The sequence below is a fragment of the Lepeophtheirus salmonis genome, chromosome 4 (genome assembly GCF_016086655.4).
Source record: "Lepeophtheirus salmonis chromosome 4, UVic_Lsal_1.4, whole genome shotgun sequence".
NCBI lineage: Eukaryota > Metazoa > Arthropoda > Copepoda > Siphonostomatoida > Caligidae > Lepeophtheirus > Lepeophtheirus salmonis.
The window spans coordinates 11,498,718-11,524,048 of record NC_052134.2 but is presented as its reverse complement, the minus strand read 5'-3'; the positions used below and the strand labels follow the sequence as shown (position 1 = coordinate 11,524,048).

Below are 25,331 nucleotides of genomic sequence, written 5' to 3'. Positions count from 1 at the left end.
AGCAAACGCACATATAATGGACGTACTGTATTTTTACAAACAAAACAAAAAACTCTTACATAAAACCACGCCCACACCTGCTATTACTTATTGATTGCCAACATACTTGATTTCTTCTTTAAATTATAAGAATAAAAATGATGAAATCATAATGAAACAGCCTTTTTATGTCAGTCCTATGGAATTAATTTTTTCCTTATAACTTAGTAAATCAATTATGAAGTTATTAAAAATAAATTATTTATTCATTTTCGCTTGCAAATTAAAATTCATGCAATGGAGGGGTAAGATATATAAATTATTTATATTTTTTTTTATTGTGTGAATACAAGTATATAATATAATTAGTGCCATAATCTTGAAAAAAGATGAAAAATACATGTTTGAATGAGATGTTTTTTTATGATCATAATACGTATATGTTTATAGATTGGGCTCAACGATACGTAAATTAATTATTGCATGCTTCTAATTTTGGGTTATATTTAGAATAGAATGCAGAGAAAATAAAAAAAAAATCACCATAGTTAATGATTTGATACTACATTTAAAAGGAAATGGTCTAGTTTCGCCTTAATTTGAGTTATTTCCATTTATTTATTTTGGTCTTTTAAGGAATATGATAATGATATTCAATAAAAAAGTAATTTTTTAATATATAAAACTGCAATATATAAACAAAATTGTTTTAAACCTCCGTTATAGAGCTGACATTTAATATATATATATTTATATTCGTGAGGTTAACAAACGTAAAGAATATTGTCCGTGGAAGATTGCCATGGAGGAAAATTGCCCGTATGAAACTACTTACAAGATTTATCTTATAACTTGCACTTGTTTTAGGTCTACAAAATTATTGAAAAAAATTTATTGCACTCTTTATATAGGAATTTATAAAATATAGATAATTGTTGAGACAAAATTATAATTATTTAATTGTATATAATTTAATATTTATTCTCAGGATAATATAAAACATTTTCAAAAGAAATCCGTTAAATACTCTAACCTTTTCAAAAAGAAAAAACAAACAAGCTATTTAAAATTGAGTGTATCTATTACGAAATTAAAGCAAAAATAATAATTGATAATAAACACAAATGTTGTAATATATTCATAAGTAGTAAGAGTTATTTTAAAGATGAATGAGAATCAATTTTATAAAAGTAACAATATAATTAAATACATCCTCCTATTATGATCACAAAGTACTTTCCCACGACTTTTGTCATCTAAAACTTCATTATGAACATTGACATAAAATTTAAATTACAAATAAAATCTTGCACCCTCCTGATACCAGCTTCAGCTTAAACTGACAGTCGAAAATCTCGATTTTCGGAGCTTATACTGTTTGTATTTACAAAAGGTCATTTTTCAAGAGATAATATAGATTATAATTTATATTACTTTTTATATTAAATATTAACATTTATCATATTTAAAAAATCAATCGCAATTTGTATTAAGAATTTTTTGTTTTCAAGAAACATTTGTAAATATCAATTACACAATTTTAGACTTTTTAGATAAAAAACCTCATTTATTGGGAGTTGAATATCATATAATTACATTTCAATCGGAAATTTGAAGTCTTATATATTAAAAAAGTACGTAAAAAAGTACGTATAAAAGCAATAAAAGGCATGTCAGTTCAAACTGACAGTTGGATGATATGTGTTAAAGGGCAAATAAAATGCTTTCAAAATTAAAAAAAAAAAGATCTAATGAAGAATTTATTTTTAATTTTTAAAAAAATAGTTAATATAGCCTTGAACTAATGTGGTATAACACTTTCCTTTGCATATTATTTGTTTAAAAAATGATCCCAACAAGGTTTCAAAACATTGCTAGTCAACAAACGAATGATGTTTGAGTCAGTTCTGATTAAAATAGTTAAGGTGTCTGAATCAACTTGCTGCAAAACATCAAAATTCCGATATGTTGAGTCAGAAAATAGTCTTACAAAAGTATATTCAAACATTCGCTGTTGGAGTATTAACGGTTTTAGGATAATGTAAAAGACAATTCCTACGACACTTCGTTTACAGAGTTTGTGGCACATGTTTAATAAATAAAGTTGGAAATATTAGAAAAAATAAATTGTGTGCAAATAGCACACTTTTGAGAATTTGCGTGGCATGTCAGCTATTGATCTTTAAGTTCTAATAATAATAAATCATTATATTTCTTACTGTTTACAATTGCAATTAATCAATTATTACTTAATATTCAGTTAGTATTCAAATATTTATGTTTACTTTGAGTAAAGTATAAAGTAAATCACTGTGACCTGATTGAATCATAACAAGAAGCATTTGGATGTATGGATCATATTTTTGCCATTTGGAAATCCTATCCACACAACTTAGGACCTTCTTTTCAACTTTATGGCCTGTTTGAGAGATTTCGTCGGTTTGTGCCTTACTCTGTGAATATTATCTTCTTTTATGAACGGATTGTTCATTATGTAGATGATACTTCACATCAAGACTTCAGACCTCGTCAGTCATTGTCTCTATACTCAAAAATACATAAATGTGTCCAAATCTTCTATGGAGTCGTTGTATACTTCCATAATAACTAAAGAGTTCCATCAAAAGACAAAATTAACAAATAAAAGACCCATTGAGGAAAAGAGAGAGTTCAATCTACAGTTTTTAAATTTCCTTCTTTAGTTATTTCCATGCTTTCTGCGCACATTTCATTTTTTTAAAAATTTGCATCCTTGTAAAATACAATTTTTTTTGAGAGGCTAGAATTTGAATATTATATATTGCATATTTAACGTCAAAGTCAAAATAGTATAAAATGAAGTCTTCGTTGTTTTGGTGTTAAAATGTATTTTTTCTGATTTATTAAAAAAAATATTGAATAAAATAGAAAAAAGGCATTTACTCCTATATTTTTTTTTGGAGCTAATCTAAAAATAATTAACATTTATAAATTATTTAATTTTCATAACTTATTGAACTTATAGAATGATTGGTACTAAGTTTTCTATGGCTTCAAACACTACACTTGAAATTATGATATTATGTGTTATATACCTTTAAAAACAACATTTTTTTTCTTTGAACCGAATCAAACTAAATTTTCTTTTAAGTTAATTTAATAATTGAAGAATATGTGTAAAAGTAAAATGTACAAAGGCTGAGTGGAACCTCTATTTATTGATCAAAATGGCTATACCATTAGATTTATTCATTCTTTTTCATAAGAAACAATTTTGTGCGATGTCCGCCTGACATTTAAAAATAATAAAATAAAAAACAGTCTTATGACAATATTTGAAAACTGTGGAGAGTGTATCCTCTTTAAGCTTCCCCATAAAGTCGTTTAAGCCTCCTCTTATTTGTTTATTATGTATATATTTGTATATGTTGTAAAAGTTGCAACTTGTACAAACAATTTGTACAAGTTCCAAAAAAAAGAAAAGAAAAAGATGAATATTTTAAATGGAGGATTTACCATACATTGGGTGAAGATAATGAAATTTCTTATTTAATACACTCTATGGATTATCAGTATATTAATGTTGTAAATTTTGACTGTTTTAATAAGAAAATATACGTATTCTCTGGTAAATTATGTATTATGTTCAATTGCCCCATTTATATTACTGGTAATTACATAATGACCGTGTAATTTTCACAGCTCAAAATGAGAATTAATATTTAGCAATTAGAAAGACTAATATTGCAACGATATACTTTTGGTGCTGATAAAAGCATGCAATGTTCTGGTTGAAAATAATATGGTCCATCAGTATCCTTTAAAAACCCAAAAAATAAATCAACTTGATAAAGTTTGGAAGAAGAGCAGTATAGCTGTTATAATATATCATTAAAGTAGCTGCGAACAGCTTTGGAATAAACACAAACCTTCTCTGTATCAAGCAATGATATGGAGGTGTACATTTATGACGTCCGAAAGTAAGTACATCTTTAGACCCCCTCTCCTCCCCCTTTCTGTATTTGTCCAAAAATTGATACTCCCCTTAATTGGCCGTCATTAATTTTAGATTGCCCCCATGTTTGTATTTGTAAATAAAATATATTGCTTATCTAAATCTGTAGGACAATATGTATATAATATAGGAGTTTATGGAAAAAATTACAATAATTAAAATTTTTACTCCGTTGCATAGCTTTGGTAGAATGAAATTTAAAAAAAAATCATATTATAAAAAATACTTCCTTTGACAGGGGGGGGCTGGCTCCCTCATTTGCAGACGCTCCTGCAGATACATCACATATTCTTGTTGTATTGGTCAGAAATCAATTCTCAATGTAGTGGACTACGAAATATCCCATACCCCCCTCTCTATCATCCTAAAACATTTTAAAATTATAAATGGATCCCGTAAAATAATAATACAATAATACCATCATGTGAACGGGCTTGCTAGAATTTTCAATTGGATGTTTCATACTGACAAGATATGCAGATTTTGACAAAACTTGCAAACACTATAACAAGTCTATGACATCACTATTGCTAGAACTTTCAATTTAATGTATTGTACCGACTACTGGGTAAGAAAAACATATTTCTCAGAAAATACGCAACCACAAATACATTATGACGTCAATCAGGGCCGTACGTCAGTATTGCGCTTTGTCCGCTTCAGCGGACCAAAAAAAACCAACCTTACTCAACCGTCCACCAATCATATAGGTATGTAAATATAGATGAATTAAGTCATAATTAATTATTAAAATCTATTATATATATGTAACTTATGACCAACTCATAATAGTACACGTCCACCCAAAAGGAAGCTAGATAATTTTTCTCAAAATTGAACATGGAATAAATTTTCCAACAAATTATATTTCATTTAAATGAAAAAATGATTCTGATTAATCCTTTGGAGGCACCACAAATTGTACTTAAAGTAGCTTAAATTCACCGGCATATTTATAGAATTAGTAAATTAATAAATTATATATCTAAGACAATATTGGGGCCAAATTAAGTCAGATAGATAAAACGGAGGTTTTAAACTACAGTTAACACTCTCGGGTATCTCAATTCATCGCAGAAATTTGAATTCAAATCCTGTAATTTACCGTAATATCTCTTTCAAATAATGCCTGTCATTTTATAAATATAAATGATTGAACCTTTGAATATAAAACGCGTTTTCCGCTTCCTGTGATACATTTCTGATATTTAATAAATTACTGCAATTATTTCAAGAGTACTTTACAGCCAAAAATAAAAAACAAAGACGCACAAAACATTTTTCGTATGGATTTAAAGTACTTCACATTGAGTGGATATTTGAGTTAGATATTACGTTTAACGTTACTGGTTGCAAATGTGAAGTACTTTACAGCCCCAAAAAAAAAAAAAAGACGCACACAACATTTTTCGTATGGAGTACTCTTGAAATATTTAAGAGCGTGAGAATTTGTTTCATTGAATACAAGATAAATTAAATTATTACTGCTTAAAAGGGACATAAATAATAGTTATGTACTTTTTAGAGTGGATTGTTTCAGTAATTTATTAATTATCAAAAATGTATCACGGGAAGCAGAAAAAGCATTTTAACAGAGAGTTGGTCATTTGTTCTATCTGTCAGAAGGAAATACAGAAGGACAACTTTAATGATCACAAAGTTAAACTCCATAAGAATGACCCCAGCTGCAAGTATCAAGTGAAAATTGATCATAAGAAGCAGAAAACATTGAACTTTGCTGTTAAGAAAACTTCCTCTGCTACATCCTCATCCTCAGTCACTGCCTCCTCCTGTCCCGATGACCCTGCTCCAGTTGAGGCCTTACTGCCTGAACCAAGATCTGAAAAGTCAGTTTCTGCTGAAGAGAAAGTTACTGCAGACACAGAAAATAATGGTGACTCATCAAATTACCCCAGCGGACGGATTTCTCATGGAATAAGACTTCCTAATCTCGATATCGGACCAATCTTCTCTCCCGAGCAGCTCTCTGTAGTCAACAACAACAATATTCCCTCTGCAGAGGACTCTGAGACTAGCGACAATGTCCAGGGAGGCGAGAAGAGCAAGACTGAGGAGATGGAGTATGTGGACGGAGGCCCAGAGTACCCTGTCGACTTCACGAGCCAGCTGGGTGACCCGATACTTACCGGGCGGGAGCCAAAGCGGAAGGACATCCAGACCAGAACCAGAGTGGAGACTGAGCGGGAAACTGTGCCTAAAGTCGAGAGAGATCATCCTCTACAGGCCAAGTTACAAACATACAGTCCTCAGATAGATGAAAAATACTCCAGAGACTTTCAATATGATTGGTTCCGTAAGTTCCCGTGGCTAGAATATGACAAGGTTGAAAAGTCAGCTAAGTGTTTCGCCTGTTCCAAATTTCCATTTCCAACCTTGGGAAATTTGAGTTCAAAACATGGAAAAACAGTTCCTCGTTGAAAGTTCATTCTAACAACAAAAAACACAAACTGTCGATGGAAAAGTGGATCAATTTCCTCACATCAAAGAGAAAGAATACCTTGGTTCTCGGCCATGTTCAGTCTCAACATGCTGAGGAAGTCGTGAAGTGGCGAGCTTATTTGAGATATCTTTTCCAAACTGTTGGGTTCCTCGTAAAACAAGGATTGGCTTTTAGGGCGATTCCGAAACAAGAGAAAAGTTGACGGAATCTAATGAAAACAATCGAGGAAACTTCTTGGAGCATTTGCCCCTGCGTTCACACGACAATCATATTCTCAAAGATAAACTGGAGGCCAAAGTCAAAAAATTTGGTTCAGCTGGGGCAGGTTTTGCCAAATGGACAGATTATAGCATCCAAAGTGACGAAAAATATAATTGAAGATGTCAAGATTTGTGCCGGGGATGATGACTACTGGTTCTCGGTGATTGTTGATGAGACATCAGATATGTCAAACACGGAGCAGTTCAGTCTGTCACTGGGATATCTGACAAGTGAAGGCATCAAAAAAGAAAGCTTCCTCAAGTTTGTAAAAGTTACCCAGACTGACAGCAAATATTTGTTTGAGAAGCTTCTTGAGGCTGTCAAGGATCTCGGCTTTAAACCCACCCGCACTGTCTCCCTGGCCGCGGACGGTGCCTCCAACAAATCCGGCATCAAGAAGGGTCTTGCCGCCAGGTGGAAGGAAGCAGCCCCACTTTGTGTCTACATCCACTGCTACGCCCATGTCCTCAATCTTGTAGTCAAGGATCTTCTCTCAGATATAACCCTGTTGAGAAATACAATGGGGACAGTACAAATTTTATACAACTTCATTGAAGGGTCACCAAAGAGGTCAGCAATCTACAAGTCGGTGAAGATAACAAGTAAAGATGAGGAGCATGACAAGGTGATGCCCCTGAAGAACCAGTCTGCTACCCGCTGGAGTCTCCGCTACGATGCTGTACACGCTGTATCTCTAGGGATGGTCAGTATTATGAAGACCCTCATAATAATGAGAAAAGATAAAGATACATTGTCGAGTTCAACAGCAACTTCTGTGCTCAACAGCATCTTTAGTCACGAATTTGTTTTCGGCATTGAACTGTTGCAGACACTCCTCAGACACACATCTAGCTTGTCAGATGAACTTCAAGGCAGAAAAGTTGACCTAACAAAGGCCCGGAAACACGTCAACCTAGTTGATTAGGACTCTTGATTAAGAATGAGAAAATCTTTGAATCAATCTGGAAACTTGCTGAGTTGAAGTCGTCTGAGATGGAATCAGTATTTGACCAGGAGGACTCAATTGATTTGGAATTCAAGGAGGCGAAGATTCCAAGGAGAATAAAGTGGAAAGGAACAACTGAATCCTACTTCCATGAAACACATTTTGATGTTGCAATTAATAAGATTGTATTAGAGCTTGAGAGCAGATTTGCCACCGACGATACAAACATCACAATGGATCTCATTGCAATCGTCAATGACAGTGAAGTGGAGACCTGTGTCATTGAGCGTGTCGCCAAGCACTACAGACTTGAGCAGCTCCAGTCAGACCATGCAATCTTCCAGCAATTCAAGGTTAATATTATTATGTTTAATTTTGCATTATATGTTTAAAATTTATGTTTCTCTAGGCAGATATTGACACAGAAGACATGGTTTCGTCACAAATTGCTGCATATTTAATAAGCTCGGGAGTGTTCCGCCTGATGCCGGAGCTACACAAGGTGATCGTTATCCTGGCCTCAATGCCCATCAGCAGCTGTGAGGCGGAGCTGTCATTCTCCTGTGTCAGAAGGCTCAAGAACCACATGAGGACCACCATGGACCAGGAGAGGCTCTCCTCCCTTACCCTCTTGAACATGGACAGGGTGATGGTGGACAAGGTTCTCCATGAAGACATGGACAGTTTGATTGACACCTTTGCGTCAAGGAAAGAGAGGAAAAACTTCTTCTTCTAATCATGATAAAGAACACATGCATTTTTTTCTTCATTTTTTTTCAAACACATCACCACGTATACATGCGAGTTAAGAACATCAAGACTTGTGAACATAATTTATTTTCTGTCGATGTAATCGTTTCATGGTATATTATAATCTCGTTCATTATCTTCATCCGTTATTATTTTAAAAATATTTAAGGAGGTTTAAATTGTTTGACTTAATTGTATAGTTCAAAAATTTTCTCTCATTCTTGCACCGTGCATTTTATACTCCATTATACTCCTTCCTTTATGAATAGGTCGGCATTGACTTTCCGTCTAGAGTGTTTCCTTTTCATTTAATTTTTCCCAATGTTTGCTTGAAGAAAATAATGGTCAGACAGTCCATTGGACGATATTCTTGCAAGATTTAATCTATGCTGTAGCATTTGCCCTGTTTAAATATCCCACGTTCACCACTGAAAATCAACCGTTCGCCCTTGTAAAGCGGACCGAAAAATCTTCCTGACATACGGCACTGACGTCAATATTAAAAAGCGTGGTGGAAGTCAAACATCTGTTGTACACGCGTTATGGTATAACTTTGTATTTCTATTAGCCTTGACCCCTAGGCAGGAATTACTTTAATGTAGATCTTTAACTTTACTCAAAATCCAAAAATGTTTTACACTTAATTCCACAACAAATCCTCAGTCTTTCATTTTCTGCTTAATACAGTGTGGAACTTGCATTTTTTTCCTTCATCTCAACGCTTCACGCAGCAAATTTGATTAAACGTGATGAGAGGTAAGCTGCTCTTCTCAAACATTTTTCAAATTATCAAGGATTACTATGTTAATTGATTTTTTCATACATGTAGAAAATGCTTACAATTTATAATCCTACTTATGTTTGCACAATGTTTTGTTAACGATGTACTAGTTAACATAATAACTGTCATTTTTTCTTTTCCTGAAATAACATATTTTTATAACATTAGGACATCAATTACATTGTTTTTACGAAATAACATTTCCTTTAAAAATATGAAGGGTATTAATACACCGGATATGAAGCATAGGACTAGTATCCTGACCAGTAATCTATTAGTATACAGCATAACTGTTCTTACATACGTCTGTATTAAAAAAGGATCATAATCTACTTATGAAATATACAGTCATAAATAGGTAGTAATATTATTTAAATGAAATTCAAACTATGAAATTACTAAACAAATAGATCATAAATATGCAAATTATAACATTGATGTGAAAATATATATTTTTTTGTAAGTATATACATATACATTGAATAACGTTATTATCAATAAATTCACATATTTATTATTCATAAAAATGACTTCTATATTTATTTTCTCAAGATTATCTCTTCCAATAACTTTTTTTGCATATTTTAGTCAAAAAATAATAATGATATTTTAGGAAAAGTGTATCAAATTTAAATAAAGATGTGAAAAAGAGTTATATTTTTTGTTATCTACTGATGTTTTCGTTTATTTCCGCATAATTAGTGTTCCATAAGTTGATTGATCAATGTGAATTAGGTATTGTAAGATTGCCATTTAGAAATAATTCTGTTTGATATTCACATAATAATATGAACTTAGGCGGTTATTTTCTTCACTCCTCTCTGTTACTTTTATCTCTTTGTCAGCGAACTGGGATATTATATAGCACACCCTGAGATAAAAAAAATACTTGTACATATTCTAAATTAAATACTTTCCAGTATACTCCTGAAATCTAAAATCTAAATATATATTTCCTTTGTTTATGTTGATAATGCCTTGTTTAGGATTTATTAGAATATTGTAATCGAGGTTAAGTGAATTTAATTTACTGTTGTGCAAAAAATTCATTCCTTTGTTCTTTCTTATGATTTCCTGGATTTTTCTTTTTTTATATGTGAGGACTAAGGCATTCAACACTAGCTACAAAGTCACAATATCATGTTCATCACTTCTATAGCACATGCAACCTCGCCAAAACGGTTGGGTACAAATTTTATTAGGTAAATTCACATAAAATTATAAATACATCAATAATTTTTTTATCAAGGATACAAATTTAGTGTTTTTATTAACAAACTTTATCCTATAGAAAACACAAAAATCTTTTTGTTAAGATTATTTAAAAAAATAAACATTTTACTTTTTTCAAATTCCTTAGTATTTTAAAAGATGTTAACGAGTGCCAAATAGCTAGATTAGTTAAAAAATGTTACAAAATGTAAATAATGTCAATATTAATATTGTTCGACTGTGAACCATAAAGTTACATACATTTTTTTTCAGTTTGAGGTTTATTTTTTAATCAGTTCACTCAAAGTAAGTTCACTAACAGAGGGTTAATGACGTTTTTTATTAAAGAAAAAAAATAATACGTTTGTTATTTTTTAACTGAATTTTTTAAAGATAAGACTAAATCTTCTGATGGTCTGTTTAAAATATTGTTTTATATTTCATTGAATACTTTTTTTTCAACAATTTATTATTATAAATATTTCTCATAACTCATTTATGTGCCTTAAACGTTATTCCAATTTATGTGTTTTTAAATTATTCCCCCCCCCCCTTTAAGAGACTGAGAATCTTTGAACAATTATTGCATAATCATTTCATAGTTGGAATAGCTGGCTAACTACCAGCTGATTATAAACCTTTTTTCTGTTTATTTTCGTATAAAAGGTTCCTCGTTTAAAAAAAGGTTATCACATGCAGAATTATATACGATTGTTATTTGTATTGAATGGTTTTTTTTTTTTTTTTTTTTACAGAATTCCTTCATATTTTACGTCAAGAATATATTTATAAGGTGTATTTCTTAGTGGCGTGTCTTTCCATAAAAAAATAAAAAAGACTGTAGTCCTTTCCTTTCGGTCCTAATTAATTTTGTCAGTCCTTATTAGTCTTTTTTTAAATAACTATTACAGCAGGGGGCAAGTGACTGATTAGAAATGCCCCAGGATCAAAGCAATCCCAGTAAATATATTTAGAACTTAGTAAAAAATTAAAAGGTAAATGAATAATTAAAGAAGGAAAGAATTAGGCGGGGGGATTTTGTACAAATGAATTGAAGCCAATAATCGAATTTACTTTGAGCATAAATTCTGAAACTGATCTCAGTTTTTCTTTCATTCATCTGAATTATGACATATCTATTATTATAGTTAAAAGTGATTTATTACTCTGACAACACTCCCCAAATTAAAAGTAGAATTAATCAAATTAAGTATAAGTGTTTTTATTGTTTATGTGTCTTTTCTGAACTCCATATATTTCCATTTTTAGGGTGAAAAACGACAATAAGGAATATCATAGATTATATTATAAAAAAATATTGAAAGTATAATTTGGAAAATATGTAGCTCCAAGGATTTGTGTTCCATTTTGTAGTCATCCCATTTTTTATGGGGGTGTACTAGCAAATAGTCATTATTATTATTATATTTTTTCCGAATATATCACCAAATTAATGATGTCATGCCTCGTATAAAGGAAGATCAAGGCAATTGAAAGGACGATACTGCTAACTTGATCATCCATCTCAAGTGATGTTGGAATTCGGATTTCACATGAGGTACGGCGGGAGAAGAATTCATCCGAGGAAAATTACCACACCTCATAATGAAGTAGAGTGGACTTCTTCCTTCGGAAATGAGATACTAGGATTAACACACTAAAGCGATCCATTCAGAATGAGTAAATAATTTTAATATGTCAAAATAGAATCACTTAAAAAATACAAATTCACAGAGATGCTTATTTTTAAATATACCTTGAATATTTTTCTATTATATAAGCGTCTTACCTGACATTTAAAATAATTAAACTTTTACATGTATTCTTTGTTTACGCATATATTCAACAACATTTTATTAGTTTTCATTGATAGTACCTTAATACAACAGCATCAACCTCTGGGTAGCTTCAACAAAAACAATGACATAATATCTCGAACGTTGCACCAATTTTGAAAAACGTCAACAAAATGGTTTTTACGACGGGCATATCCAAAGTTCTAAATCAATGATATTTGTACACTCATTTAGTTTATACCTTCTAAAATGTAAATTATATGTGTCTATTAGGATGAAGGAGTTACCCCAATATTATCAGAATCAGCAGAACCTAATTTTGGTACTGCAACAGTAAGTCGAACTTAAATTCAAAATTTTAGCAAATGTAGTTAAAATTTACCTGTAGCACAATTACAATTTTTAAATGTGAATGAAGCAAAGCTTTTTTATTATGGGGTTTATAAAAAACCATGCTGAAAAATTACTTATGTCTATAATGAAATAAAAAAAAATCTTGTTTTAAATTTTTTTGTCACTTCACTTTCCTTGATTGTATCAAGCAATAAGGGATCGCGCCTAGACCGTTTATTAAATAAAGAAGACATTATTAAACTTCATTTTAGAAAACAAGGAGAAAAATAATTATAATTCTTCCTTTTTTACTAATTATCTTCTATATATATATAATAATATATATTTATAATGAAATTAGTAACTACTTTACACATATAAATACATAGATTATTTGTCAATTTTTATATCCTAAACTACTTTTTTGGTTTTCTGTTTCTTTGACTTGGAAATGAATATTTTTAGCCATCCATTTTGCTGAAGCCTCTTTGTCTTAAAGTTATTAATCTCGATAGCATGTATGTTTTGATGTCATTTCTAACTTGATCTAAAAATAACGCGATGGGTACAAGTTCTTCAGTAAGGTACAAAAAACGTGCCCAAAATGCCTTGATTTCTGCATCTACACTGATCAAATTATGCACTGGTATGAGATCATTCAAAGGTGCTGCTTAAGGAAGTGGAGCTCTTAACCACCGAAAACAGTTAAATAAATAAAAAAGTGTACAAAGCGATTTAGTTTCTGATGTTGTCCATTTATAAATACTTAGATGATTCTTGAACTTTATTAGTTCACAGAAGATCGATCTTTATAGTATAAAGAAGCTTAGAGATCCACCTTCTTTGTGTAAGGCACCAGGTTAGATGAACTGTACATACTTTTATCCTTTCCCTTCCTTATGTAAGGAATTACCAGCATTACTAGTTCCTTACAATCCCCTCTAACAAAAGTCTTGCATCGTTTTGCAAAGCTGAACAATATCTTGTTCTTCTCTTCTAGTCTATTGTCTAGAGATGAATAATTGAAGTCCTTTATATGTAACAGAAAAATAACTTAGACTAAAGAATAGGTAAAACTATCACTCAAATATTGACTAATTCTATTAATGAACAAAGCGTGGCCTGTGAATGCAAATTTGTCAATCAATTATACCTGCTTGAAACAAAAAATGGAAACTTACATATTAAACGGCAAAATTTGAAATATATGCAAGCAACTGTATCTGTTTACATGATCAACTGACATTATTGTAATACTACAGAAAGAACCATCTGCTTTTGACGATGATATATAATAAAAATAAGAATTTTTTTGAGGGGGGATCTGCATCCCTCTAAGTATGGTTATTTTTCTTGTTGGAATATAAATACCATATTTACATTCTAAATTTAAATTATATATTATATTAAATGGATAGTTATGAGAAAAAAAGTAAGAAAGATTATTCTTTTTTTTATTTTCTGTGCTGAAGTTTAATAATGTCTATTATATTTTATAAATGGTCTAGACCGGATCACTTATTGCTCTCTAAAATCTAGGATTATATAGTTACAAAAAAAAAATATATTATATTTTTTTTTTCTTCGTAATGATATTTTATTGAAAAAAACAAACATGTATTTAAATTAACACAAAAAAAAACCTTTTTTTCATTGCTAAGTGCTTAGAAATTGCAATTGTGCTAGAGGTATACGTTAACAAAATTCGCTTAAGTTTTGTATTTGTTTTTTACTTACCTAGTTGCAGACCCTAAGTTAGGTTCCGCTGATTCTGACAGGGATTTCTATTTTTGGGGGCAACTACATCACCCTAATGTCTATATATGTTTATGAAAAATGTCAAATTGTAAAAGGTCGACTGCATAATTAGTTTTCGTGGTACATGCTCAAATTGAAAAACTAAAGACTATTTTGGAAAAAAACCAATTAAATAATAACGGCTACTTCATTCCTACCTTTATTCAAAACTTGAAGTCAAATCAGCTGACATGCAGTATATCAGAGTTACTATAGTTTTTTTTATGTCCTTTTAGGCGTGGATGTTGAGCTTACCAAGAATGGCTCTTTTTTCACTTCCTTAAGTATCATATTATTTATTTAAAAGTTCATCAATATATAGTACTTTTAATACAATTTATATTTAATAATCTTTTTCAGTAAATATTCAATCTTTAAGTAAAGTCATACGGGTTATAGTTGAGACATGAGCTTGCAAATTCTTGATTAAATCAATTTGTTAATTTTTTGGTTGAAAAACTCTATGGATGTAGTCATAAAGATATAATTAATTCAACATTAAACGGGGAAAAAAATGGCATTTGAAAAAAAAAATAACATATTTTTTTGAGGTGCTATATAGAAAAAAATAGTTCGTTTATGTTATTATCATTAGCAAAAGTAATCAGTCATTTACTACTAAATTAAAAAAACAAACAAACCATTCTCAGTTTCAAAACAACAAATAAAAATTGTGAATGCTTATCGTAATAGTAATGTTGTTTTTTGAAAGTTTTTTAGATTCAATTTTAGAAGGCATTTATTTCAATTAGTTTGTTACTTATCATAAAACTGACTATTTCCAGATTAAGTGTATAGATAACTTAAAACAATTTTTTTAACTTATTCTATATACATAGAAAGAAACATTTTTACAAATGGGTAGGTTTATAGTTAGAGTTGTAAAAATTTAAAACTTTTTGTTGCAAACTAAAAAGTGTTCTTTACTTCCTAAATTTGTGTAAATAGTTATTGGGATTTTTTTTTCAAGAATTTCTTTAATGGATTTTTTGCATATGATGACTATGATAAGAATTTCTTAATATTAAATGTTTGCATTTATGAATGACTGAGATTAATATTGCAGATTTGTTAGGGATTTATATCCTTGTTAGACTCCGAAAATAATTGAGGATCGACATCGGAATAAATATTGTATATGTCCTAAATAAACATGGAGTAAGATTCATATTTGTTTGCTTCCTCTCATGGATTCTTGAAAGAAAAGGGGGGGAGGGGATCAAAATCAAATTCAATATTATCCAAACTTTTATAATGAAAATTTATCGGTTAAGCACCCTGGGGGGAAAAATCCAGCTAAAAACCCTAACCCTAAAATTACTATTTTACCCATGCAAGAGTATTTTTTAATCAATTTTCAAAGTATTAAGAACAAACTCGTAAGTGTCGTGATCATTAAAGCTTTTTCATGCTTAAAGTAATAGTCATATAACATTTTAAGTTTATTTTGTATAGTTTTAAGGTAATATAAAAGGTTAAAGGTCACAAAAAAGGCCAATTTCTTCTAAACTTGTATTTTATCGTGTGTTTACTATTGTGTCCAATTTCTAGGGTGACCCATTTTTCCATCTTCTGTTGTATTTTAAAGAAAAAATGATGTTTGTAAAGTTACAGTCTTCATTTGGCGTTTCTTGACCTCCATAATCATTTGAAAATTATTTTTTTTAACACAAAATTTATATTTGTAAAGGGACTCAGAAGTTTGAATTTTAAAGTTATATTGCTTAATATTTAAACCCTATTGATGTTAAAAATATGACTTTTGACGAGCTCCATACTAACTGTAGTTGCAACCAGAATAGTTATTTTTTATTTTCTAAAGTTGTTATAATTTTTATTTCACTCTTGAAGAGGAAACATTTAAGTATAAAGTGCATGTGCTTATTAATATCGCAGATTAACAATTGGGGCTTGCATGTGAGTTACACGTTTAAGCCTTATTGTACATGGAGTAGAATTGAGGATGCACCTTGTAGTAGTTTTTGTTCATGTCTTTAGTAAATACAGAGTGGGATTTGTGTTTTCCCCCTTCCTTATACAGCTGTTTATAAATAATCAAATGATAATTCATGACCGTTAATTTACTTTCCTTCAAAATTCTTCAAATTGTCAGGCTAGCATGCCATTTTTCAATATATATATTTTTTCACGTACTGACAGGCGAGTTTTGAAATGATTAATTTAAAAAAAAAAGCATTAATAATCTTTCCACCCTTCTTCATAAAGTCATTAGTTATAGACAAAAGAAGTATACTACTTTCCTTGTTCCTTCAAGCGGTTCCCTATACATATAAACTATATATATATATGTATAGTTTATATTAAGATTTGTAAAATATAGGAATTTAACATCCACAATTTATTATTTAATATGAGAGAAACATCCATAAAATGGATTAACTCAATATTGCATCTATTGCATGAAAAAACACGATTAAAAGTATCCAAATAAAGACTTACTCCTACACTCTTTGATTTAAACTTATTCTTAGTAAAATTTATATAAGAAACTATTATCAAATACTTATTTCACTTATATGACATATAATTAGAATTTTTCTTGGATCAGTATATATTTATGACATAATGATCTATGAAGGACTCTACTTATTTAATTATGTGTCATATTAATCAATTACTGTTTGTACATTCAAAAAATTTATGTCTTGAACCATGTTACTCCACCTTTTACGAATTAAAAATTATCATATACCATACAAAAAATGTTTTTTGTCTTAGTTATTGACTGAAAAAAAAACACAGTTAATTACATCTAAAAAAATATCGCTTTTCTACATTTTTTGAGATAGATTTGGTTTTGTACTATAATTCTGTGTTCTAAATTGGACCCTACATAGTCTTAATTAACATTATAATAACTTTTGCTCATTAACATTACCTGTTATAACATGAATAGAAGTTTTGTTTGAGATTCCTGCATCGGAAGAACAGTGATACGTTCCTGAATCTTGAACTTCTGCAGAATTCACCATACACCAGGATATTGCTAAATCCGGATCAGACTGCATCATACTTTTTATTAAAATAAAGGTTAGTATATAAATTAAATTCAGAAGATTATTTATTATGTTTTAGATATCTCACAGATATATCACGAATGAAATATAATTTGTGAGTAAAATTTATTTTACATATATAATTCAAAAATTCTAATGGCAAAAAATGAGGATATCATTATGTGTGTTCTTACCTTATGTTATAGCGTTGGTTTTTATTCGATAAAGACTGTAATAAAATAGATTTATATATTAATATTTGATTTTATTACTTATTCATGATAAATATACAAAGTGAATATTAACTCTAAAACTTTATAAATTATGAATCATTAATGGAACCACATTCATTGAAATGAATATTATAATCAAACAATAAAAACTGTATAAAAATTTTTATGAGTCGAATATATCATTTAAAAAGTGATGGAGTAAATTGTTAGTATGATATATCTATGGTTATATGCGAATAATTCAATTAATCACATAGTAAAAGAAACTTTGACAATTTATAATATATTGTGTATAGAGAAGCATTTAAAGAAGTAATCTTTTTTAACATAATAATACTTTCTTTTTTTTAAAACTTTATTAATATTTATTCTCTCTAAAAGCTAATAATTTTAAAGGTTGAAAATAGAAAAAATTGTTTTTTTCTTTCAAATAATTAAACAGATTATTTTTACTAAGTGTAAAAAATTAAAAACGAATTGGAGTTAAATGTTAAATATATTTTTGTATTTGAGAATAGTATGAAGATGTGAAGGTTTTTCCTCATTTATACAAAAATGCATAAATGACTTGGTTACTTAACAAAAAAATTTGTATAAGCAACAATACTACGATTGAAGTATTTTTAGATTTTGTTTGTAGTCAGGTTGTTTAGCTAATGAAATAGGCTCTAAATGTTCTTTATTTACTTAAATATGCATAATTTTTATATTACTTCTAGTAAATGTAAGTATACTATTTAAAATTGTTGAGTCAATTTGAAATAGTATTTTAGACAGTCCCAAAATTATCTTTTATATATTTACCTTTCCATCCTTGAACCAAAATATGAATCTAATTTCTTTCGGATAATCACGTATTTCACATGTCAAATTGATTTGAGATCCTCTTCGTAGGAGCTCAGGTCCTCCATATATCACAGTTGTTGGCTCTATAATAATTAAAATTTAAATAATTAATGATATACCTAAATAGTTTTTATTTTGTAAATCTTGATAAACAAGGCTTCAAGGTAATACAATTTATCCACAAGATTGCTCTTATCTAGTGGAATTTTTTTTATTATTGTGAATCCTAATTGACATTGTTGCTAAATTAGTAAGGAGGAGACGAAGACATCGTATCTATGAACAGAAAAAGCCGAGAAAGTTGGAAAGATAAAATAAATTCTAAATCTTCTAAAGGTCAACAAAAGTCCGGGCAAAGTTTTCCGAAAAAAATCAACATTGATCCACTTCGAATAAGAAAAAAAGCCGCTACATCATAATCGAACATATGAACAATGTCTTAGCTTAAGTGATACATCTTTTGAGAAAAAAAAAGTCAAAGTAGATCCCTGTTCTTGGGTGTTGTTGAGTCTGGCCTCCCATTTCCGTGGAAAGGAAGAAACGGCTCAATCCAGATACTTACATCAAACTTCTGATAAGAAAGTGTTACCTTAGTCAAGAAAAAAGTTCGGGGACAACTTTGTTTTCACTTAAAAAGTAGCTCCGTGTCATCACACCGATAAAACCGAAGCCTTCCTGAGAGATATCATTCTGGCCTTTTGGAGAACTCGACATGTAGCCGCCTTCCCCTCCATACAAACCCCTCGTACTACTCCTTCTAGGCATGCCAGAAGGGTCCATCACGAAGGATTGGACTAAGCTCAAGTCTCAATAAATAGTCAAGGTTTGCAAGGGATTTATGCCTCGTATTGAGGCAATTATTATGGCTGTGAGCTAAAAAGTTGAATAAAAGTTGTGCCAGCAGTATTTTAGATGATTTTGTCAGATGATTGTCCTCACACAACCTCTCATTTAAATTTACGCTTGAAAAATAAAAAAAAATAAGACTACATAAGATCAACCCTTTACAAAAAAATCCATTGATCCATGTCGATGTAGGAAGATTGGGAACAAAAAAACTTCATGTCAACTTTCAAATAAATTTTAAAACAAACCTTCTTTGATAAATATTAACAAATATTATATAGAAATTAGTTTAATTTTAATGTTTTGGTTCTGTATCTTGTACAATAAGATTGATATTATGTATCACTGATCAGACTTAAACATAGGAAAAAATACCTTATGCATACAAATTCATGGTCCCCTCTGGTAAACAAAAGTGCTTGCTTTGAAGCGTAAATAATTAGAATAACTTCTGAAAAAGAATATACAGCAGAATAAAGTTAAAAAATTTGATGTTACTGAGGTTTTTTAATTTAGTGTTACATTATCAGAAATTTACCATGAATTAGGTTAGTTTTGAATTTTGGAAAAACATTATGAGTACCAACTATATGAAAAATAGACAATTATTCAAATGATTTTGGATATCATATAAAAAATACATGACCTACTGCATTATTACAAAAATTTACTCTTTAAAAAAATTATATTACTCTGAAAATTCAATTTCCTCCAATATCTCGGGAAAAGAAATCACCAAAATGATCGATATTTTTTCAGAATTATCTGCATTTTATGTAAATTTTGTTATTAAAGCTCATTGGACTTATGAAAGTTAATTTTGAACGTACTACGTCTAACAGTCAAAACATCCAATATATTAGATATCTCATTAATAAATTATTTATTAAAATGCATTTTAAGAATGTATCTAAATAAAACATTACAATGTTTTAAAGACATATAGTTTAATCCTTCGTTATTTTACTAGGGTCTGTTTTACAAAAATATTTATATTTTCTTGTTCACACGCTTTTTTTGCTTTCAATGAAAATAAACTTTTTACTCAAATATTATAATGGACTATGTTGTTTTGAATTCTACTTCTAAGTTTTTTAGAGGAAAATGTATGTTTTGCATTATTATAAACAAATAAAACACATTTCTTAAAGTTATGTTCAATTTTACTTTTTTCTTCTATAAAAACTAAAAGTTACCCTTTACACTCATTAAATCCTATTTATTCTAATTAAAAAGATATCAAGATATTAAATTAAATGCCATTGTTAAGGAAATGTTCATATTTGCTCGGTATTAAACTAAGAAAAATCCCTTTTTTTCGAAGCAAAGAGGAGATACATAGTTGAAAATAATCAAAATGTTGATAGGTACACATACATTAATATTAAACCGTTAAAAAATAATTATTTTCACACTCCGGGGCTAAAAATCGATTGAAAGTTTTCACGTTAAGGATTTGATATAAAAATAACGGAATGGTATAATCTATATCGTAATATTTTGATAATAATTATACTAACATACATTTTACTATATACAAATTGTATCATGATAATTACCTGCAACCGTTAGATGTACTCGATGACTTCTTACTGGAGTTGTGGATACTTGACAGACATACATTCCTATGGGGAAAAAAGGAAAAATAATATCAATGTTAAAAAGCATACATGCATTGCCGGTTTTTATTTAAATTATATACATTATAAGTTATAAAAGTCATTACTCAATTTAGAACAAACCCCAACATCTAATGAACCAATTTCAGCTTTTTAGTACTATTATTTGTGGAAATTTTGGCGTTCAAAGAATTTTGCAAATTTCAAAAAATTATAAAAACAAGGGTGTTTTGTATATGGAAATTGAAACACTCTATGAATATTCATAATTCGACACAAAAAGCATCAGTAAAAAAATTCCATAATGTTTAAATTCATGAAATATTATGTCGAACAATTTTTTGGCAATCAATTTCTTTTCGATGACAAACACAGGTTCCTCACAACTTGAAAGCAACTGACTATATTTCTAAGAAAACTTTGGAATCTGAACTATGGAAAAAAACAACATTTTCCCCGGTAATACTTTTAAAACTTGATTGACAAACATCTTACACAAGAAGTTAAGGTGCCCAATCACAAATATGTGAAAAAATTAAGACTAAAATGTAATCACTTTTCCCCATTTAAATGTTTGGTTTTTTAGTATTTCCAGAATTAAAGGAGTTTATTTCAACTTAAAATAATAGATTCTTTTTTTCTTCAAAATAACGTTATAATGTATTCTGAGGCATTATTCTTGTTAACTGAAGATGACTCTCGGTTAATATAATAAAAAAATGCGAATTCCATAAGTTACTTATTTTAGATGGTACTCCCTTTTGCATTTCTCCACCTTTCCTTAATAAAAGTTTATTAAAACTATGTTAACATTCAGAAACTAATTGGTACTAGCGAATTAAAAGAATTTACAGCTGAAAAAAAATATTTATGAGTTATTTGTGTTTTGTGAGTACTACTATGAGATTTATTTTGTTTGTAAAATTCAAATTTTAATAGGTACAAAGTTATTTATTTTCACAATAATTAATATCGAAGCCAAAAATAATTTTTTTTCTACACTTATCTTATCCACAAAATTAAATTATTTGTATGGTTGTATGTTAAAAGTTGATATTTAAATCAATATTGATTAAAGTTTATTGACTCATTAAAAGTTATTATAGTTTAGAAAAATCCAATAAAACAAGTTAACCAAATTTTACTTAAAAATGTATATATAATAATTACTACTAAACATGCTAAATATGAATTTGTGATTAGTTTTTTAGTACTCATTCTGATTTTCCAAAATCTTGAATTTAACTTGGTTGAATATTATTACTCAATATCGTTACATATTTAAACCAACATACAATTTTGAGAGGAATAAACTCACTTCTACAATTAATTGATTCACTTATGTTCTTAATATGTATTTACAAAAATATAATTTATTTTTTGTAATGCAAAATTTCCCTTTATTCCTCAATTATGAAATTATACATCTTAAGATTTATAAATCCTACTTATTCTTTTTTTTAATCTACATTTTATTGCCAATTCTTTTCAGCATACACCTAAAATATTAAATTAAATATTATCTTATGTAATTCTTTGTTTATCTTAATAATGCCTTGTTATAGATTCTTTCGTATATTGAACAATTTTTATTCGAGTTTTATTTGCTTTTTTAGCTTATTAAGTATTTTCATTTAATTTTGATCAATCGATAATAATATAATACATACTGACATTTCAAATTACAAATACTCCAGGATAAAAAAGTAAAATTGTATAACAAAGAAACAACAGATTGAACATTGATTTAACAAAGCTAGAATGTGTTGTAAAAAAATTTATAAATTCAGACAATAAAATAACACAAGCGATGTCCATCTAAAAAAGGTCATCATATTAATTTAATTTCCAATGTTTTTATTAAGGAAGCTATGGGACAACAACTGTTCTGTTTATGTTGATAAATTGATTGTAGGAAATCTGTTATTTAGCAAATCCAATTTCATATTTTTATTCACCTCTGGGCTACTGATGGATATCAATTTATTTGATTAGCCCAATTTGCACATAGTAATAACTATATTATAGAAATATTTATCAATATTTCTTTTTCTTAACAGTGTACTAATAAATTATATTGTGTAGAAACTCCAAACTCATGTTACTCAGATTCTTTTAAAATAAAGATACATTTTTTCCATGGTTTATGTTCATATCAGTATTTTTAGCATTTAATTTGATATTTACGACTAAAACAAAGACAAAATAGTTTAAAAAATGTTACAAAATTTAAATGTTGTAATTTTTATCATTGTTGAACTGTTTATCATGGAACTAACAACGTTTTAAATTAAAAGTTTTTTTTATCCAGTTCACTAAGTGAATTATAAAAGGGATACACCTTAACAAAAAGATAATTAATGGAATAAATTTAATTTTTAGATTGAGAACATCTTCTTTATTTTATGGTTTTTTTTTTCATTTGTTCTTAAATTATGCACCATATTTTTATAAAAATTTGCTTTTTCTTTTGTAAAAATTGAACAAAGTAATTTAACATTACATTATTTATCGAAAATAAATTATTATACATAAAAATTATAATTTATCATTAAAAATTAATAATGGCTGCATAAGATTAAGTATTATATAAAAATTAAGGAAATTACAAGGTAATCTCTTGGCCCGACGCACTTGCGAGTATTTTAGAGGATTTCCATGACGAAAAAATCTCCTTGTCTCCTTAGTTACAAAAAAAAAAAAAAAAAACACTGTGCAACTTATTCGACATAAAAGGATGAAATTACATTGTGCTACTATTTCAATCTAATATGAAACTTATTTCCTTATATTTCAGGAAGAAATGAGGTAAAAATGGAATTTGTTCGATAATGAATATACATCACTATTAAAGATTGGTTGTTACAGTGACTAGTTGACCTTAGAACTTTTTGAAAGATATATTTTTATATATGGAAAATACAAAAACTATCTTGTCAATTCTAAATTCTGTCAGTTATGTTTCTAGTAAATTTTTAACAGAAGTGTTAATTGGAAAGTGCTTATTAATGTTAGTAAATGTGTCGTGCTGTATTCATCAAAGAGATGTTATCCAACCAAATCTTAAATGATTACATAGACAAATGAATTTACATTTTTTGTAATCTGAGATTTAAGAGATATTTACATTACAAAAATAATAAGGAAGTACCAATTAGAACTTAGGAATATTTAAATTAAATTTAATAACTTGTAACCCTTCATTTATGGTGAAACATTATATGCATATCGGAGATGTTAATTCCTTCCGTAAACTACAAAATTAAATGCCGGGAAAAGGTAAAAGTATGGTTAGTAACGAAATTTTCTTCATTGTGAGATAACGATGATTATCCGTGTAAAATCAAAAGTCTCCTCCTCATCACTCAATTCCGTAAACCTGCCAATAAAGATGTATCACACTCGTCATAACTTTAAACAAAAAGATGATCCTATCCAACCTACCCTTGACACTAAATCAAGGTTCCTTCTTCTTCGAAACGATACACTCTGAGAACTTCATTATCTACTTCACAAAAATCCAATAAATTAATTTACAAACTCGGTCAAAATATACATCTGAGAGGCTCAACATTACAGATTCCTAAGTATTTGCAAAAAAATTCCATATCTTAATACCGTAGGGGATCTTGGAAAATGTAACGGACTTTTGGCTAAAATGTAGTATAAAAAAATCATTTTTGACTTGAACATGAGCCCAAATAAATTACACCTGAAAAAAGAATGTACCTTCAGAAATGCTATTTTCATTTTTGAGAGTATCAGATCTGAGGTCATTGTGGAAAAGATCTGAAATCAAATTAATTGAGAATATCGGGAGACGAAAAGGTCTTAATGTGAATGGAAAGCAAATTAGGCGAGGCTTTACTAACCCCATTTTGTCTCCAGCTGAAAAATAGTTTACTTACTGAGTCTGTACAGGTGCACTTCAAGTGTCTTCTATTATGAAACCAAAGGAGCGGTATTTTTTCAGTAATGTAGATGAGGAGACCATATCTTACATTTTATAGGACTGCAAAGCTCTCCGGGCAGCTTTTAACACCGTTGCAAAAGAGGTGAAATTATCTTTTGGAGGAAAAATTTTCAAGGTGGATTTTTTTCGCTCTGACGTCCCCAAAAAAGATCCTACATCATGCCGTTATAACGAAAGTACAATATTACTCTTGTTTAATTAAAGCAATGAATGACGTAATAAATGTTCCATTAGAAAATATTGTTTAAGAACTATATTAGATTGTTACACCTGTTTAAAAAAAAAATATTATGAATCAGTATTTTTTTTGGTTGTTTTTATATGATTTTTTTTATAGCCACGTATTTATTAAGGATTATTGACTGTTCTTTAGGAGACTTAGATTTGGCGTTCAACAACTATAAGGTACTCTGTAACACCAAAACTGGGCTTATCAATGAAGATACCGCTCTAAATGCTACTCTTTACTACATCGGTGGGTTCATTG

The 25,331-nt window shown here is 29.2% G+C and overlaps 1 protein-coding gene across 1 annotated transcript in view; it reads right to left on the bottom strand.

Annotated features, from left to right (window-relative positions):
• The window catches only part of LOC121116824 (zwei Ig domain protein zig-8), a 385,771-nt gene that overhangs the window by 25,139 nt on the left and 335,301 nt on the right, over nt 1-25,331 (bottom strand). Inside the window, exons 6-9 of the mRNA XM_040711120.2 lie at nt 20,812-20,877; nt 18,365-18,489; nt 17,522-17,556; nt 17,210-17,343 (exon numbers count right to left, since the gene is read on the bottom strand). Coding sequence (XP_040567054.1) covers nt 17,210-17,343; nt 17,522-17,556; nt 18,365-18,489; nt 20,812-20,877 — 360 coding nt within the window. The remainder of the gene's footprint in view (nt 1-17,209; nt 17,344-17,521; nt 17,557-18,364; nt 18,490-20,811; nt 20,878-25,331) is intronic.